Below are 19,153 nucleotides of genomic sequence, written 5' to 3'. Positions count from 1 at the left end.
TTACAGTTTAGTCCTATGCATGCCAACTCAGAATTCTGTTCCACTGAGTTTACTTCCAGGTAGTGAGTACAGGATTGCAGCCATACGTGAAATATTTGTATGCTGCTTTTAAAAAAAACAACAACAAATTAAACTGACAAATAGTGACTGATTAGTCCCTCGTTTCCTCCTTCAGACCCTTCACATTGTCACCAACTACCCAAAAGGTTGGATTTAAAAATTAACCTCAGAGGTTTACTTAAATCACATGGAAGTATTACAAAAGTACTTCCTATGTGCTGCTCCATGAAACTGGGGAACCCACCAAGAATAAAATGATATTCCACTAAAATAATTAAGTCATCTTAGCTAATAAGCAGTTCCATTTAAATTGCTCATGCATGTCAGTAAACTCAGTGTGGAGTAAGTAAAAAAAGTGACACTGTTGACAAATGTTTTATGATTCATATGTACTGACACAGATGCATATTTTGAGAATCCTAACCCAATTTTATCTGAATACTTTTTGCAAGTTATAATGCATAATTATTTTCCCTGTTTAGTGGAAGAAAAACTTTGCATCACTCTTCAGGTTTTTTAAAGGAAAAAAGAAGAGACAGGAAGGAGGAGCAGATTGGCAACCTAACTCAGAAACCTTACTGTGTTCAAGCACACACAGACTTGGTAGTCCAACCGTGTTTACTCAAGAGTAAATTCAGCACGGCCTACTATGTAGTCAATGGATTTAGGATGGCAGTCTAGCACCGCAATCCTATGCATCCTTAACAACTAGCACGCTGAACATAACGGTAGCAAGAAGGAAAAACAGTTGACATCATGCCTTTTATTGGGATCAACTGAAAAGCCACAAAAACGCTGAGCAAGCTGTTGTAATCACCGGAACTCTTTGTTAAGCCAAAAAAAAAAGACAAAGAAGTGCGGGAGGGGGGGAGAGAAAGAAAGAAAGAAAGAAAGAAAGGGGGAAAAGGTACTGCTGTGCAGGGAAACGCCACGAAATTTGCAGGGTTCAAAACAAACAGCTTTTAAAAGAGATGCTTCCCCGCATTTCAGGTCAAGGAGGATAAAATAGGGTCCCCGAAAGGCGTGGGAAAGCCGCAGAAGAAAGCGGATAGGGGGGGGAAAGAGGGCTAACAAGACAGAGGCAACCCGGCAAGCCACTCATTCACACCCTCCCCTTTCCCTGCATGCACAATCCGCCCGCCTCGGACACCATCCACGGGGCTTGCTTACTTAGCCTGCAAGGTGCAACGACAAGGAAGCCCGGCCGCTTGCATTGCTGGGGCGTGAGCGCGCGTATATGCTCGCAGACAGCAACAACCATTGCAATTCCATTATTTTTGCAAGCCACCCGTGAATGCCGCGTTCCCACGAGCATTTTGCGCGCGTTAAGGGTTCCACGTAAAAACAAAAACGGGGGGGGGATGTCCACCACACGCGTCTGAGAGTCTCCTCCAGACACTCGCGGGGTGGGGGGGGCCCTTTCCCCTCCTCCTGAGGGGAAAATGCGCCTCTTTTCCCTCACAAACCAGAGCGGTGGGAAGAGCTCCTGCACAAGACGACGACGCCCACCATGACCAGCCCCTCAAACCCGCTCACCTTCTGCGCCTCCATGGTGCGGACGAGCAGGAGCTACTCCCAGGGAGTGGGGGAAGCAGCGAGAGGACGAAGGCCGACCCGCCTCCCTGCGCCCAGACGACAAATGCTTCACGGGAGAGGCGCGCAGGCTACTAATAGCGGCAGCCGCGCGACCCCAGCAGCCTGAGGGCGGGCGTCAGAGCGCGCCACGCCCAGGACGACGGCGACGCCGCCGCCTTGCCCTCGCATGCGCAGTGGCGAGCGGCGCCGGGAAGGGAAGGAGGGAGGGTGGGGCGCGCAGTGGAGAGCGCATGCGCGGGTGTGTTGTGCTTTTCTGCTGCTTTGGTCTCGCTTCTCCATACCTGATAGCGTTTTATGTCTACTTGAAGAAGCCGTGGTCCGATCCGGAAAATACAGATATTTAGGTTACAAAACTACATAAAAATAAAGAAAAATTAAGTTTGCAGAACAATAACTACCGTGTGGTTAGGGTACATCAACGTGTCAGTGTCCACTTATCCCCAGTGTAAATATGAAATTGCAAGATAACTATAGCATGTACGCGAAAATTGATTTCAGATTTGAAATCAGCATTGAAAGAACATATATGAACAGTTGAAAAATCTCATGCAACAGAAAATGGGAAAAAAATTGTTCCCCAGTGTAGGCAAACGGCAAAGGTCGGGCACCTGCCCGGTTATAAGAAGTGTTCTGTGCGTGGAAAGAGGGCGGCTCTTGCTGCTGCGGCTGCTGCTGCCCCCTTGTAGAACGGAACTGTTCCTAAGCCAACGAATAAATATTTAGAGAAGTGGTTCCCAATGGGTGTAGCCTACACAGTGCAGGATTTACCTATAAGCTAAACAAGCTGTAGTTTAGGGCCCCACTCTCTTGGGGGCCCCCAAAAAAATTAAATGAAAAAACATGGATGTACATTTCCAAAATAGAAGATAAAAAACAAATGAAATAAAACCTACATACAGCAACAGTGGCAAATGGCTTTAGATATTTATTAGGTCCATAAATTACCATATAGCATATATTCAACACAAAAAACAACAACAATTTGCTCTTGGCAAAGGATAGCTGGATAGCCATTACCTTCAGTAGCTTAGGGCCTCATCAAGCTTGACTTTTTGAGGGAGAAGGGGGGGTGTTCTACAGTACTGAGCTAATTGGGAACAGCTGTTTTAGAGTTTGGGTGGATACAGAAAAGTCCCCAGCCCCATTGTTTTGTTTTGTTTTGTATTATTATTATTTTATTAGATTTATATACAGCTCTTCGTCACAAGATCTCAGAGCGGTTCACAAGATAGAAATACAATGTAAAAGCACAAATAAATAGTTAAAATGAAAACAGTGAAACAATAGCACTCCCACAAAAACACTTTAAAGCCAGAGGAATATTAAATCAGCCAAAGGCCTGGTTGAAGAGGAACATTTTTGCTTGGCCCCTAAAAGTATATAATGAAGAGGCGAACCTCGCTGGAGAGAGCGTTCCACAAACGGAGCCACTGCAGGAAAGGCTTGTTCTTGAAAGATTGCATATTACTACTACTACTGAGGGACGCAGGTGGTGCTGTGGGTTAAACCACAGAGCCTAGGACTTGCCAATCAGAAGGTCACGGTTCGAATCCCCGCGACGGGGTGAGCTCCCGTTGTTCAGTCCCTGCTCCTGCCAACCTAGCAGTTCGAAAGCACATCAAAGTGCAAGTAGATAAATAGGTACCGCTCTGGCGGGAAGGTAAACGGCGTTTCCGTGCGCTGCTCTGGTTCGCCAGAAGCAGCTTAGTCATGCTGGCCACATGACCCGGAAGCTGTACACCAGCTCTCTTGGCCAATAAAGCAAGATGAGCGCCGCAACCCCAGAGTCAGCCACGACTGGACCTAATGGTCAGGGGTCCCTTTACCTTTACTACTACTACTACTACTATTAAGTTTGTATTCCACCACTCAATTGAAATGAAAATGCACAATACATAATAAAGCCAAAGCAAACCAATAACCAACTCCCTCCCACAGGCATATTTCAAAGGTCATAGAATGCTAATCAGCCAAATGACTGGTTGAAGAGAAACCTTGTCACCAGCCATGAAGGTACCAGGTGAGCCTTCCACCAGTGTCATATTTTATTATCATCATCATTAAATCCTTGCACGTTGTGAACACTCGCTGTGCAGCCAGCAAGGCACTCTTGGGGGCTGCTTTCCCCTTTAAACCTGCTGTGATACGACACAGTGGGCTGATGTTGCAGAAGCACAAGCACAACGCCCTCTTGGGTGGGTGGAATTAAAGCACACCTTGGGTTCTGTCCATTAAGGGGGACAGGGGAGGATGATATGACTTTATAACGGCAAGCTTGTTCAAGGCATTTTATATTCTCCTTATTTATTGGCATTTCTAAGTTGTGGATATCAAGATAAACAATAGATTCAACAGAACTAAGATTCCTTCTAGAGGCCCTGGTCAAGGACGGTGGAAAGAGGAAGTTTGAAGCGCAGCTGAAGTGATTTAATAGTGGAAATAAAGCAGCCTAGTCAAGCAGGCCACACGCTGGATTTGATCTTTGGTGTAGGTATAGATGTGATCATGTCTCCTTCGATGAAGGTGCCATGGTCTGATCACTACGCTCTGAAAGCCAGGATTGACTTTCCACCCCCACCCTGCTTAGGTGGCGAGCCGATTTGGGCTCGCCCGCAGAGGCTGATGGACCCTGATAGATTCCGCCAAGCCTTGCGGGACCTTGCTCCCCCTGGCGACTCATTGACTGAGCTTGTTGAGGGCTGGAATATCCAGCTCCTGGCAGCCATCGATGAGATCGCACCGAAGCGCCCTCTGCGACCCCGCAGAAACCGGGCTCCCTGGTTTACCGAGGAGCTCCGGAAAATGAAGCGGGACCTCAGACGGCTAGAGCGAGTATGGCGGGGTGCCCGTGACGGAGCCTCAAGAACATCTTATAGGGCTTTTATGAAAACCTACGAGATGGCGGTGAAGGCTGCTAAGAAGTCTTACTTCTCGGCCTCCATTGCATCCGCTAGCTCTCGCCCGGCGCAATTATTTAGTATAATCAGGTCTTTAACGTCCCTTGAAGGACAGCCAAATTTAAATAACAATTTGACACACGGCTGTGAGGCATTTGCGAGCTTTTTTGCGGAGAAGGTCTTGTTGCTCCGCCATGACCTCCCTGCCAATTTGGATACAATAAAGGAACTGGAGGCCCCTCGACTGTCCTCGGGTCCAGTATTGGACCACTTTGACCGGATATCCCCAGCCGATGTGGACAGACTCCTCCGAGCTGGAAAGCCCACCACCTGTCCTCTTGACCCGTGCCCGTCTTGGCTGATTAGAGCGTGTCCAGACGAGGTGCGGGCCCTCCTGGGGGATATCATCAATTTGTCCCTTGGCACGGGGACATTCCCAGGGGAACTGAAGGAGGCAGTGGTGCGCCCGCTCTTAAAGAAAACATCATTAGATCCTTTAGATCTATCCAATTACCGCCCGGTTTCGAATCTTCCGTTCCTGGGTAAGGTGATTGAGAGAGCGGTTGCTGAACAGCTTGGTGGGTTTCTGGATGAAACATCGGCTCTGGATCCATTCCAGTCTGGCTTCCGCGCTGGTCATGGGACCGAGACAGCTCTGGTTGCCCTAACAGATGATCTTCGTAGACAGCTGGATCGAGGCGGGTCGGGGCTGCTGATTCTTCTAGATCTGTCAGCAGCTTTTGACATGGTCGATCATGAACTTCTGGACCACCGCCTTGCCGACGTGGGGATCCAGGGCACAGTCCTTCAATGGCTGCGCTCGTTTCTCTCTGGTCGGGGACAGAGGGTGGCGCTTGGGGGGGAATTGTCATCGCGCCACTCCTTGGTGTGTGGAGTACCTCAGGGTGCGATACTCTCCCCAATGCTTTTCAACATCTTTATGCGCCCCCTCGCCCAGCTTGTCCGGAGTTTTGGGCTGGGTTGCCATCAGTATGCCGATGACACCCAACTCTATCTGTTGATGGATGGCCATCCTGACTCGGCCCCAGACACACTGACCAGATGTCTGGAAGCTGTGGCTGGATGGTTACGTGGGAGCCGGTTAAAGCTAAATCCTTCGAAGACAGAGGTCCTGTGGCTGGGACGGGACGATATGGGATTGGGGGGGCAACTCCCATCTCTTGCGGGGGCGCAGTTAGTGCCAGCACCGTCCGTTAAGAGTTTGGGTGTAATCTTCGACACCTCCCTTTCCATGGAGGCGCAGATTGCAGCTATAACAAAGGCGGCATTTTTCCATCTCCGCCAAGCTAAGCAGTTGGCTCCTTACCTCTCTCGCCCTGACCTAGCCACTGTGATCCACGCGACGGTCACCTCCAGACTGGATTATTGTAACTCGCTCTACGTGGGGCTGCCCTTAAGACTGACCCAGAAACTCCAGCGGGTGCAGAATGCTGCAGCGAGACTCCTTACGGGGTCTTCGCTGCGAGATCACATTCATCCGGTGCTATATCAACTGCACTGGCTCCCAGTGGAGTACAGGATCAGGTTTAAGGTGCTGGTTTTAACCTTTAAAGCCCTATACGGCCTAGGACCCTCGTACCTACGGGACCGCCTCTCCTGGTATGCCCCACAGAGAAACTTACGGTCTTCAAATAAAAATATCTTGAAGGTCCCAGGCCACAGAGAAGTTAGGCTGGCCTCAACTAGAGCCAGGGCTTTTTCGGCTGTGGCTCCGACCTGGTGGAACACTCTGTCACAAGAGACTAGGGCCCTGCGGGACTTGACATCTTTCCGCAGGGCCTGCAAGACAGAGCTGTTCCGCCAGGCCTTTGGCCAGGGCACAGCCTGACTCCCTCCCTCGGCAATCTTCGCGGAGCTCTGGCCCAATAGTGGCCAGTGGCTTGAATTTAATTAATTTTACAATGAATGATTTTAGAGTGTTGTTTGTGTTGTACTTTTGTATTGTTTTATTGTTGTTAGCCGCCCTGAGCCCAGCTTCGGCTGGGGAGGGCGGGATATAAATAAAATTTATTATTATTATTATTATTCTACAAGGAAGGAAGTGCATCTGGAAAAAACATTGTCAAAGGACAGGCTTCTGCAAAAAAAAATAAAAAAATAAAAAAAAATGGCAGCTAGCTTTTCAGACTGGCAACCTGAGTCTGGCAAGCTAAGAGTCAACAGAAAAATGGGGGGGGGGTCAAGAAGCCTAACTGGAGATTATTAATGAGGGGAATGCTACCAATAAGGCATTATATAAAGGTGAAAGTGGAGAAGAAACTATGCAAAAGCCACATGGGCTACTCTTCATTTTCTTCCGCAGCTGCAGTTGATAATGACAAGATGCTTCTAGATGTTTTTTTGGAATTGCTGCTCTTTGTTCACACAAAACTTTCACAGCATCCACACATCACCACTGGCACAAAAATGCCAGGCCATATTTGATTCAGATATCTTTTAATGGAAAAGCAGATTTTTTAAAACAACAACAGCTGTCCCCAATGACCCACTTGCAATATCTGGGTAACCCATTTGCTACCAGAGACACGGCAATCCAGGATAATACTGAATGTGACCATAGCACTTAATGGAGTCCTACTATTCAGCAAAATGAGAGAGAGAAGCAGAGAAGTCTACTTCACTGCTCTTGGAAACTAGAGTCTGTGGTGACAACAGAGCTGATGAAACAGAAAATATGGATTGTGGCACAGTTGTGCTCCCTCACCAAGCCTGTCACTTAAGGATTTCCCACTGCCTTGTCCTCAATTCCCTGCAGGTGCAGGAGTCGCCTCTGATTCCCAATGCATATGTTGAGGAAAAGCTGCTGTCTGGCACCTTGACAGCCCACCCCCTCCTTGCCATGGCCACCTGGCTTGCTTCATCTTCTTGCCCCTGGCCATTTTCCTGGCTGGGTAGCATTCATTCTATTGGCTGGACAGAGCCACTTGCCCATCGGAACCCACCTGGGTAAAAGGCTCCTAAAACAAGTTATGTGCCAACATCCTTTTCTCTTGACCCCCTCCATCTGCAACTGCTGCCAGAAGCTGCCAATGCCAGAGGTGACTGTTGAGAGTTAGTTTTGCTATGTCATCTTGCATAGACCAAGATGCTGGTATTTGCTTTTATTTCCATTTTGATCTGCCTAGTGCTGTTCCTCCATATTTCCCTGTCCTGACATTTATCCAATGAAAAATAGGGATTTCCTATTCCATAATTTTATTTTTATAATTATTATACCCCACCCATCTGATTGGGTTGCCCCAGCCCAGGGCTGCCATACATCCTGATTTTCCCAAATATGACCAGGATTTCATAGGCAGAACTGAAATGGCAATGAATCTCCAAAAGGTGGCACTTATTGTTAAAAACAACAACAACAACAGCAACACAAAAAAACCTCAACAACTTTCAGGATGTCCTGATTTTTACTTTTTGAAATATGGCAACCCTACCCCAGCCAGGCTTCCAACATCTATTAAAAACATAACAAAACATTAAACATTTAAAAACTTCCCTATACAGGGCTGCCTTCAGATGTCTTCTGAAGGTTGTATAGTTACTTATCTCCTTGGCTTGGGGTTGCATAACTCCATACCCTCCAACATTTCTCCGATGAAATTAGGGACGTCCTAAGGGATGACTTCTGTAAATCCAGGACTGTCCCTGGAAAACAGGGACACTTGGAGGGTCTGGAATTGGATGTCTAGGCGGTTCTAGTTTCTGGACACACTTCAAGGCCTGCTGTTTCCCCCTGTTGCTCAGATCCACTGGGATACAAGACTGGTTGTTAAAGTGCCTGGGAGAAGAGTAGGAAGGGAGACAGGCTCCAGTTCCCAAGCAGGGGACTTGGAATTTCACTGGCTGTTTCCCTACTCCTGAGGAGACCCCTGTGAGTCAATTGAAATCCAGTGCCCCATGCTCTAGGGGTGGTGGCAAGCAAAGAGAAGGAGAAATAAAGGGCAGTGCCATCTGCTACTTGGACAAGAATATCAGTGTTACCGTTTCCACTAGAAAAGACGGAGGACATGAGACAACAAAGGTAGTTTCACAGCTGCAATGAAGTAACCATCAACTTACCTATTATTACAGACCGTAAGTGGCACAATAAATCAGCCTAGCAATGTAGAGAGAGAATTTTTGAATCCGTTGCCAACCACCAGAAACAACATATTTATTTTCAGGGCTCTCAAAGCTTATTAAATGAAAACAGAGTAGAAAGTGTGACTTTAAAAACAGTTGTTTTTCAATGAAAAAAATCTCCCCCCAGTTACTGTTCCTGAAAGCAACCTATCTTGTGATCTCTGTTCTAAGGGATATTTCTGTGTGAAGGATATCTCCTCAGACTTTATTTGCTCAGTTTTAAGTTGCTGTTATGACAACAAGGAGCTTTGCTTGTTTTTATCGTGTTTTCTGTATGTTGCGTTTCGCCTGTACCTCCTGCATACTGCCCTGGTATCTACGTAAATGAAGAGTAGCTTATTTTTTAAAAAAACCATAATTGTCCTACAGCGTGCTTTCAAAATACATCCCTGTCAGTTGCACTGTATGAAACGGCAGTCTGCACACCATTGCATGATGCCTTTGTGTTTGTGCACATCCGCTTAATATGGGTGCGCTCTGGAGAGAGGATAATCCACTCCCTCCACTTAGAAATTTAACTTCTAGGATATACTGAGAGGCAGCTGAGCCCTGATGAATGACAACTTGAGCAACTCACACTAATAAGGTTTTAATAAGGTATCCCCAAAAGGCAGAAACAAAGGAGGAGGATTTACCAGGGACAAGGATCAGGAAAGAAGGACTGTCTTCGGCATATGGGGACAACATATGCAGCATGAGAACTGGCACATCGAGCACATCATAGCGCCATTAATGTTCATGCCTGTTTATTTAAGGCAAAATAAGCATCAGTTGATGGCCCAAATGATTATTTCTTTTTCAAAACTGCAGGAGAGAAAAAAATACCATATTTTTTGCTCTATAAGACTCACTTTTTCCCTCCTAAAAAGTAAGGGGAAATGTGTGTGCGTCTTATGGAGTGAATGCAGGCTGCGCAGCTATCCCAGAAGCCAGAACAGCCAGAACGCTGCTTTCACTGCGCAGCGATCCCTCTTGCTGTTCTGGCTTCTGAGATTCAGAATATTTTTTTTCTTGTTTTCCTCCTCCAAAAACTAGGTGCGTCTTGTGGTCTGGTGCGTCTTATAGAGCGAAAAATACGGTACCTTCCCAAAATCTGCAGAATGGCAATATCTTCTGCAAAAACATCTGTCCATCTGATATGGCCATGAGGACCTTAGTGCCTCTGAATCTATTGGCAGGGCCTAGCTGCCTCCGTGTTCTGAGCCTGGACTATATTTATAGAGAACGCTTTTGGATAAGGCTAAATTTGACCTCGGTTGTTGAGGGCGGAGGGCATCGTTGAGCTGCAATGCCCAGAGTATGGAAGAAAATGGGTCTTCAAAGTGTGGTTGACTTCTGTGGACATCAGGTTTCCTTAATGTAGCAAAAAACAAATGAATAAAAAACACTTTTAGAGCTTCCGGACCCCATATTGCCTGTTTCAATAACATATTTCAGGTGTGGACAATAGTTGGCACTGTGGCACGTCCCAGTGGAGTTACTCCTGAGGAAATATTAGTGGAATTATGCTGCATGGCCTAAACTACTCTCTTCCAAAGTTTTCCGCTTCCAGCACCCTTTAAGCACCTCATAGCGCTCAACACCTCCATAAACTCTATGACTTGAACAGATAAGCAAAAGCTTCCCAACATGTGTATCTAGGCAGAAGGTTTTTCAGCTTTCTGTGCCAGAAATATGTACCAGTAAAAGCATGCAGACAGTTACAGTGGCATATATTTATAACACTGGGAGCAAATACAAAAATAAAACTGGCGTTCTGTATGAATTTCTACATGCAGGTCTAAATATAAAATCAATTCCTGTTGATCTCAGCACGTTTAGGATTGCAGCCTCAACTCCCAATCTGAAAAAGAAAAATTATAATGAACAAATGTGCCAGCACCTGCATACTGCCCTCTGCTGTTTGGACTATTCATTGGGCTCTGTGCTTATTTCAGTGGGGATTGCTTGCTAATACAGTAAAGGTTCGCAAGCAGGGCTGGCCCACCCATGAGGCAAGGTGAGGCAGCTGCCTCAGGTGGCAGAATGAACAGGGGCAGCATATCTGGCCTCCAAGGAATGCTTTGCCCACTTCCACAGTGGTAGTGACGGCTGTGGTGAGCTCCTTCCAGGTCAGATCTGCTGCCTTCTCAGCTGTCTCCCACCCTTGTTCCTGATGTAGATCTTCCCTCACCCCTTCTTCCCTGGCCAGGGGTGGGGATGCCATTTTGTGGTTCGCCTCAGGTGCCAAAATGTATTGGGCTGGCCCTGTCCACAGCACTGCAAGTAATTCTTCCTGTCAGCCTTCTCTCTGCAACAGAAATATTTAAACAACCAATGACATCCAACGTCTGTTAAAAGTGTGTTGAGGAGGGATTATTGAGTTGCTCTTGTTTTTTGTAAATGTATTTTGTGTTTTTATTTTGCAATTTTATGTTGTGAACTGCCCTGAGACCAGCAGGTATAGGGCGGACTGCAGATTTTAACAACAACTCTATAAGGTAGGTCAGTATTTAAGATTATTGAGAGACTGTGTAACTTGCTTAGAACACACTAAATGAATGCTAATTTTATGCATTGCCCTTTTCCTATATGGACAAAGTGCTTCAGGCACATTAGGAGATAAGTAACTATGCAACCTTTAGAAGACATCTGAAGGCATCCCTGCACTGGGAAGTTTTTTTTAATGTTTAATGTCATATTATGTTTTTATATATGTTGGAATCTGCCCAGAGTGGCTGGGGCAACCCAGTCATGTCGTTGTTGTTGTTGTTAAAATTTGTATACTGTCCTATTCCCGCAGGTCTCAGGGCGGGTCACAAAGGGCGTTGGGTGTCAATCAGCCCAAGACCTAGTTAAAGAGGAGCGTTTTTGCCTAGTGCCTAAATATGCGGGGTATTATTATTATTATTATTATTATTATTATTATTAATATTATTATTATTGACATCCCTATTTTCATCAGAGAAATGTTGGAGGGTATGCATTATTTCAGTGATCTTCCCAACAGTCCTATAAGGGACACATGTATGAACAGCCACAGCTGCCAGCGTTGCTCTCAGGAAGAAAAGAGTAGTATTCTAGCAATGATGAAACATGTCTGTGATATGAATGATGTGTAGGACTTTGCTTTCCATACAAGTCCAAACACTAGTGGGTGTGGAGTAAGACTGAGCAGAGGAACTGTGGCTTTCTCTTACGTGTGCTGTTAATATAAAACAAACTTGTTAATGAACTTTAGAATAATGTTGGATTAAAATTAAGAGGTTTCTAGCTGTAATGGCTTAAAAGAATATGAAAAAAACGAGTTTATAAAAGTAAAACTTCAAGATCACAACAATTTAAGAATAAAGATTTGGGTAGAATAAAGAGGGAAACAAATTGCTGAGCTAATAAACTGAATTGGAATACAAAAAAGAGAGGTATGAGGAGGTCCAAGAAACAAGTAAATGAAAAATAATGTGATGGAAAGATTGATTGTTTTTAACAATTTTTATTCTGTATTTTTTCTTTTTTCTTTTTCTGTTTGTTTTTATTTTTTGTAATGTAAAAATCTTAATAAAAATCTTATTAAAAAAAACTTGTTAAAATTAGTCATAAGTACATCTTTCCATGCCTCTTACTCGTCCAACCCAGGGGAGGCGGGGCGTGGAGCATGAAGGATCTTCACATACATCATGGATGCCCAAATGCTAATATTCCTGTAGGGCCAATCTTGCTATTTGTGGCTTCTTTCAGTAAATAAACAGTCTCCAGCTGATGCTGCGGTACCAGGCTCTGGAAACAAATGTTTCAACCAATTAGAACACAGGATTTCCTAAAGCTATTATGCAACAAGGATTATCCGCTGTCCTGTTAACAGGCTGAAGCCACTCTAATCTTATTCTTGCCCTGCAGGCCAGCTCCTCAACCTCTTGAAAAACGGAGAAGCTAAATATATATATTTGAGCTGTGCATATAAAGAGCTGTTGAGCTAGGATACGATCTAAACTAAAGCAAGATAGGAGACAGGATGCCTGTTTTGTTTTGTTTTGTTTTTGCACCTGGGCCTGTTTAGAGTTCTCCAAAGCTTCTCATCAGGCTATAAAACTTAAAGAAGACATATAAAGAATTGAAAGTACTATATTTTCTGAATCTCATTTTTCTATCTTTCTCTTTTTACCTCTTTTCTACTCTTATTTGTTTATTTCTTTTTCTTTCTCTCCCCCCACCCCCGACTTTTTGTGTTTTTATTGTATCTAGATAAAAGTCTTGGTTTGGTTAAAAAAAGGGGGGGAGATATTAAACTTTGTATTTTTCTCTATAAACCTTAATAATTTTTTAAGGCTATAATACTTAAAGCAGAGGTTTGTGAAGCTTGAAAAGCTTTAGCACTGTATTGTCATATTTAACAATACAGGGGTATCTCGGTATACAAACTTAATCCGTTCCTGAAGTCCATTCTTAAACTGAAACCATTCTTAAACTGAGGGGTGCTTTCCCTAATGAGGCCTCCCACCGCTGGTGCCCTTCCACCGTTCGGCTTTTGTTCTAAGACCATGGTAAAGTTCACAAACCGGGAAACTACTTCCGGTTTTGCAGAGTTCCTAAACCGAATAGTTCATAAACAGGGCTGTTCTTAAACCGAGGTACTATACAGGGAAGTTTTTAATGTTTGATGCCTTAAAGGTAAAGGTAAAGGGACCCCTGACCATTAGGTCCAGTCGTGGCCGACTCTGGGGTTGCAGCGCTCATCTTGCTTTATTGGCCAAGGGAGCCGGCGTACAGCTTCCAGGTCATGTGGCCAGCATGACTAAGCCGCTTCTGGTGAACCAGAGCAGCACAAGGAAACGCCGTTTACCTTCCCGCCAGAGTGGTACCTATTTATATACTTGCACTTTGATGTGCTTTCGAACTGCTAGGTTGGCAGGAGCAGGGACCGAGCAACGGGAGCTCACCCCGTCGCGGGGATTCGAACCGCCGACCTTCTGATCGGCAAGTCCTAGGCTCTGTGGTTTAACCCACAGCGCCACCCGCGTCCCTTCAAGATCAAGTAGTTGTAGACAAAACACGTTATCTATTAGCCTCCCCTGTCCCTTATTTTGGGGTCTGCCTCAATATGTCTTGGGTTGCTAGTTGGCGTCTTCATTGTGCGCTTTGCCGCTGCTGTGATTACATGATTGCGGAGCAGGTTCAACTGTTATAGGTCCCTGGCAATTTATGAGCCTTGAACTACCGCTTAACATTTCAACCAGCACTGTAGCGAAACCCTTAGGGGGAAATGCAGGCTGTCTTAAGAAATTTGTCACAGGGGAAATTACTTCTACTTGGGCAGCTGTAGCTCTTGTACAATGCCTTCCAGCCTTTGCCGATGTACTGAAATGTTCATTCCTCTGATGTTGTCGTTATCCTAAACCTAGAGCTCAGGTGATAAATGAAAACTGGAGTAACCTTTTCGGCAACTAATGTTTACCTTTTTAAAAAAGTCCCATCAAGTACAATGAGAGTGTCAGATAAAATTGTGCTTACCAGCAAAATCCTTTACATGTCTTCTCAGAAGTGACTCTCAGTGAGTTTAGTCAGACTTATGTCTAGATAAGTGTGCATATCATTGTAGCCTAAATCTGACATGTGTAGGATTTAACTTTGGCCGACTAGTGCTTCAAATAATAATGCTATTGTTTGTACCCTGCCCATCTGACTGGGTTGCCCCCAAATAAATAACATAGGATAGTCAGGGGAATTTAGAGTTTCTCAGACAATAAAATGTTTTATAAGACAATGGTGGGAATTTGATGGCTCCATGACATGTCAAACAGATTGCACAATTTATTTCAGGTTTAAACTCCTTTTTAACCTCCCACTCCACCAGTGGTGCCAACTTGAATGAAATATTTGGGGGACAGCAGGTAACCCTCTCCCCTGCATAATTGATCACATGATGTAGTGCATGCACACCATTTGAATAACAATGCTTATCAACTTTGGGGGGGCAAAGACCCCTCCGCCTCTGGGAGTTGGCTCCTATGCACCCCTAATAATAATAATAATAATAATAATAATAATGTGTTATTTTACCCCACCCATCTGGCTCTGTTTCCCCAGCCACTCATTAGATCCATACAAATAATATTTTCTTATTATCACAACAGCTTTACGAGGGAGATCACTGCCCCTCCCAATTTTTAGCTAGACAATTAAGCCTGAGATAGTGACTGCATTCAGGCTTAACAGCAGAGCTAACCCTAGTTTATTGATATATGTTCAGGAAACCATGAGCCTTTTAGTCTGCATGGAAGTTCCTTCCCCTTCCTTCCTCTGTATATAAGGGGCGAAAGTTGGAAGCATTTGCTTTTCACAAACAGGAAACTATACTTTGTTGTTGTGTCTGAATGTGGCAAACTATGCTTTGTACAAAGCAGAATCAAATCAAGGTTTGGGGTCCTGATTTCTGGCAATCTGTGTGGAATCTATGGTTTGTACAAGCCATAGTTTATTGCATTCGAATGCAGTGACAAACTACAGTAGTTGCAACTAAGTAGAAGTTGAATTGAATTGAATTTATTAATACGGTCACAGACCAGCTTCAACACACAATATCACAGATCATAAAAAATATCAGAAATACAAGGGACAATATGCAATAACAAGAATTTAAATATAAAAATTAAAATTAATTGTTAGTGTGCCCCCTGTAATTAACATTTAGGGGATTGGACATTATGGGATACCACTTGCTTCCTGCGATTGATTGCAGATGCACAGAATTTAGCTACATTTAATGTAGTCTTGGGCTTCTTGTCCTCTTCCTTCAAAGTTTTGAAGGAAGGGCTTATACAACCTTTGAAGGAAGTCTGCAACGAGATCATGGAGGGGAGAAGGGCACCCGATACGTGGAGAGAGGCCTACATTACACTTATACCAAAGACAGAGACTGAAAAGACCCAACTTAAGAACTACCGACCCATCTCCTTACTAAATGTGGATTACAAAATCTTTGCTGATGTTTTAGCAAAGAGACTGAAAAGAGTTTTGATGGAGGAGATTCATGGAGACCAGGCGGGCTTTCTCCCGAAAAGGCATTTGTCGGACAATGTAAGGAATATAATTGACATTTTGGAGAAGCTGGAAGTGAACATAAACACTAAGGCTGTTTTGATATTTGTGGACGCCGAGAAAGCCTTTGACAATATTTCTTGGAGCTTCATGTTGAAGAACCTCCGGGGGATGGGGGTAGGCCAAGGGTTTGAAAATGGTATAGGTGCAATATATTCTGAACAGAAAGCAAAATTAATTGTAAATAATGTGGTAACAGAAGAGTTTAAGATTGAAAAAGGGACACGACAGGGGTGCCCTATCTCCCCATTACTTTTTATATCGGTCCTGGAGGTTTTGCTTAATATGATCAGGAGGGACCAGTTGGTTAAAGGGATTCAGGTCGGAGCTAAACAATACAAACTGAGAGCATTTGCAGATGACATAGTACTTACATTGCAAGAGCCAGAAGCTAGCACGAAAAGAGTTTTGGAAATAATTCAAGAGTTTGGTCAATTGGCAGGATTTAAATTGAATAAGTTAAAGACTAAGGTATTGGAGAAAAATTTAACACAGATTGAAAAAGAAAGGTTTCAGAATGAGACGGGGTTGACTGTGGTTAAAAAAGTGAAATATCTGGGTGTGAACATGACAGCTAAGAATGTGAACTTATTTAAAGATAATTATGAAAAAATTTGGATAGAAGTGAAAAAAGATCTGGAGATTTGGTCAAATCTGAAGCTTTCCTTGTTAGGTCGAATTGCAGTTATAAAAATGAATGTATTGCCAAGAATGTTGTTTCTGTTTCAAGCATTACAAATTATGGACAAAATGGATTGTTTCAAGAAGTGGCAGAAAGATATATCTAAATTTGTCTGGCAGGGCAAGAAGCCCAGAATAAAATTCAAGATATTAACGGATTCAAAGGAAAGAGGGGGGTTTGCCCTGCCAGACTTTAAATTGTACTATGAAGCGGCAGCTTTCTGCTGGCTAAAAGAATGGCTGCTTCTTGAAAACACAGACATTTTGGATTTGGAAGGATTTAACAATATTTTTGGGTGGCATGCATATTTGTGGTATGACAAGGTTAAAGCGCATAAAAGTTTCAAAAATCATATTGTCAGAAAAGCACTATTAAATGTCTGGGTCAGATATAAGGACTTGCTGGAAAATAAGACTCCAAGATGGCTATCACCAATGGAAGCTAAGGCAGTTAAAAAGCTAAATATGGAGTCGAAATGGCCAAGATATTGGGAAATCTTGGAAAAGGAAGGGGACAAATTGAGATTGCAGAGTTTTGAAAAACTAAAAGGGAAGGTGAGAGATTGGTTACATTATCATCAAATAAATGAAGTGTTTAAATTAGACAGTAAAATAGGCTTCCAGGTGGAAAAATCAAAATTAGAGACTGAACTGTTAGAATCCAGTACTAAGAATTTGTCAAAAATGTATGATCTGCTGCTGAAATGGAATACACAAGATGAAATGGTAAAATCAAGTATGATTAAATGGGCTCAGGACATTGGTCATAACATCATGTTTGCTGATTGGGAAAAGTTGTGGACCACCGGGTTGAAGTTTACGGCGTGTAACGCCTTAAGAGAAAATATAATGAAAATGATTTATAGGTGGTACATAACCCCAGTCAAGCTTGCAAAGATCTACCATTTGCCTGATAATAAATGTTGGAAATGTAAAGAAAAGGAAGGTACATTCTTTCACCTCTGGTGGACGTGCCCGAAGATTAAGGCATTCTGGGAAATGATTTATAATGAACTGAAAAAGGTATTTAAATATACTTTCCCCAAGAAACCAGAGGCCTTTCTCTTGGGTATTGTCGGCCAGGGGGTGTTAAAGACAGATACAATTTTTTTTATGTATGCTACAACAGCAGCTAGAATACTTATTGCAAAGTACTGGAAGACACAGGATCTACCCACACTGGAAGAATGGCAGATGAAGGTGATGGACTACATGGGTTTGGCAGAAATGACGAGCAGAATCCGAGACCAGGGAAGAGAAGCGGCGGAAGAGGAATGGAAGAAGTTTAAGGATTACTTAAAGAAATATTATAAAATTAATGACAGTTAGAATGATGTTGGGCTTAAAATAAATGGTTACTATTAGTAATGGTTAAGACAGAGAGAATAAGGATGATTAACATAAATTTATAATAAAATAAGGGAAGATTCGCTGAATAATTGTAAGAACTTGGAATACAGAAACGGGAAGCAAGAGGAAGTCGAGGAAGTAAGGTTTAAGAAATTAGGACATGAAATGGTACTTGTTTTTTGTTCTGTTAATGTTTGTTGTTTGTTTTTGTATGTTCTGTTTGTGTTAATATAAAAATTGTTTAATAAAAAATATTATTTAAAAAAAAAAAAAGGAATTTGATGGCTCCATGACATGTCAAACAGATTGCACAATTTATTTCAGGTTTAAACTCCTTTTTAACCTCCCACTCCACCAGTGGTGCCAACTTGAATGAAATATTTGGGGGACAGCAGGTAACCCTCTCCCCTGCATAATTGATCACATGATGTAGTGCATGCACACCATTTGAATAACAATGCTTATCAACTTTGGGGGGGCAAAGACCCCTCCGCCTCTGGGAGTTGGCTCCTATGCACCCCTAATAATAATAATAATAATAATAATAATAATAATAATAATGTGTTATTTTACCCCACCCATCTGGCTCTGTTTCCCCAGCCACTCATTAGATCCATACAAATAATATTTTCTTATTATCACAACAGCTTTACGAGGGAGATCACTGCCCCTCCCAATTTTTAGCTAGACAATTAAGCCTGAGATAGTGACTGCATTCAGGCTTAACAGCAGAGCTAACCCTAGTTTATTGATATATGTTCAGGAAACCATGAGCCTTTTAGTCTGCATGGAAGTTCCTTCCCCTTCCTTCCTCTGTATATAAGGGGCGAAAGTTGGAAGCATTTGCTTTTCACAAACAGGAAACTATACTTTGTTGTTGTGTCTGAATGTGGCAAACTATGCTTTGTACAAAGCAGAATCAAATCAAGGTTTGGGGTCCTGATTTCTGGCAATCTGTGTGGAATCTATGGTTTGTACAAGCCATAGTTTATTGCATTCGAATGCAGTGACAAACTACAGTAGTTGCAACTAAGTAGAAGTTGAATTGAATTGAATTTATTAATACGGTCACAGACCAGCTTCAACACACAATATCACAGATCATAAAAAATATCAGAAATACAAGGGACAATATGCAATAACAAGAATTTAAATATAAAAATTAAAATTAATTGTTAGTGTGCCCCCTGTAATTAACATTTAGGGGATTGGACATTATGGGATACCACTTGCTTCCTGCGATTGATTGCAGATGCACAGAATTTAGCTACATTTAATGTAGTCTTGGGCTTCTTGTCCTCTAGTGGTAGTTTTAGACTATGGTATTCCGATTCTTTCCTAGACTTTTGCAACAC

At 43.3% G+C, this 19,153-nt stretch overlaps 2 protein-coding genes across 4 annotated transcripts in view; both read right to left on the bottom strand.

Annotated features, from left to right (window-relative positions):
• FSD1L (fibronectin type III and SPRY domain containing 1 like) overlaps positions 1-1,782 on the bottom strand; it is a 34,325-nt gene extending 32,543 nt beyond the window's left edge. For all 3 annotated transcript variants that reach the window (XM_053372118.1, XM_053372119.1, XM_053372120.1), the window contains exon 1: positions 1,597-1,782. In XM_053372118.1, the coding sequence (XP_053228093.1) occupies positions 1,597-1,611 (15 nt within the window). In that variant the 5' untranslated portion in view covers positions 1,612-1,782. The remainder of the gene's footprint in view (positions 1-1,596) is intronic.
• The window catches only part of FKTN (fukutin), a 49,876-nt gene extending 46,484 nt beyond the window's left edge, over positions 1-3,392 (bottom strand). Inside the window, exon 1 of the mRNA XM_053372124.1 lies at positions 3,302-3,392. The gene's annotated coding sequence lies outside the window, so the exon portion shown is untranslated. The remainder of the gene's footprint in view (positions 1-3,301) is intronic.
• Between the last annotated feature and the right edge of the window lie 15,761 nt (positions 3,393-19,153).

Source organism: Podarcis raffonei, chromosome 17 (genome assembly GCF_027172205.1).
Source record: "Podarcis raffonei isolate rPodRaf1 chromosome 17, rPodRaf1.pri, whole genome shotgun sequence".
Taxonomy (NCBI): Eukaryota; Metazoa; Chordata; class Lepidosauria; order Squamata; family Lacertidae; genus Podarcis; species Podarcis raffonei.
This window is presented reverse-complemented; position numbering and strand designations above follow the sequence as displayed.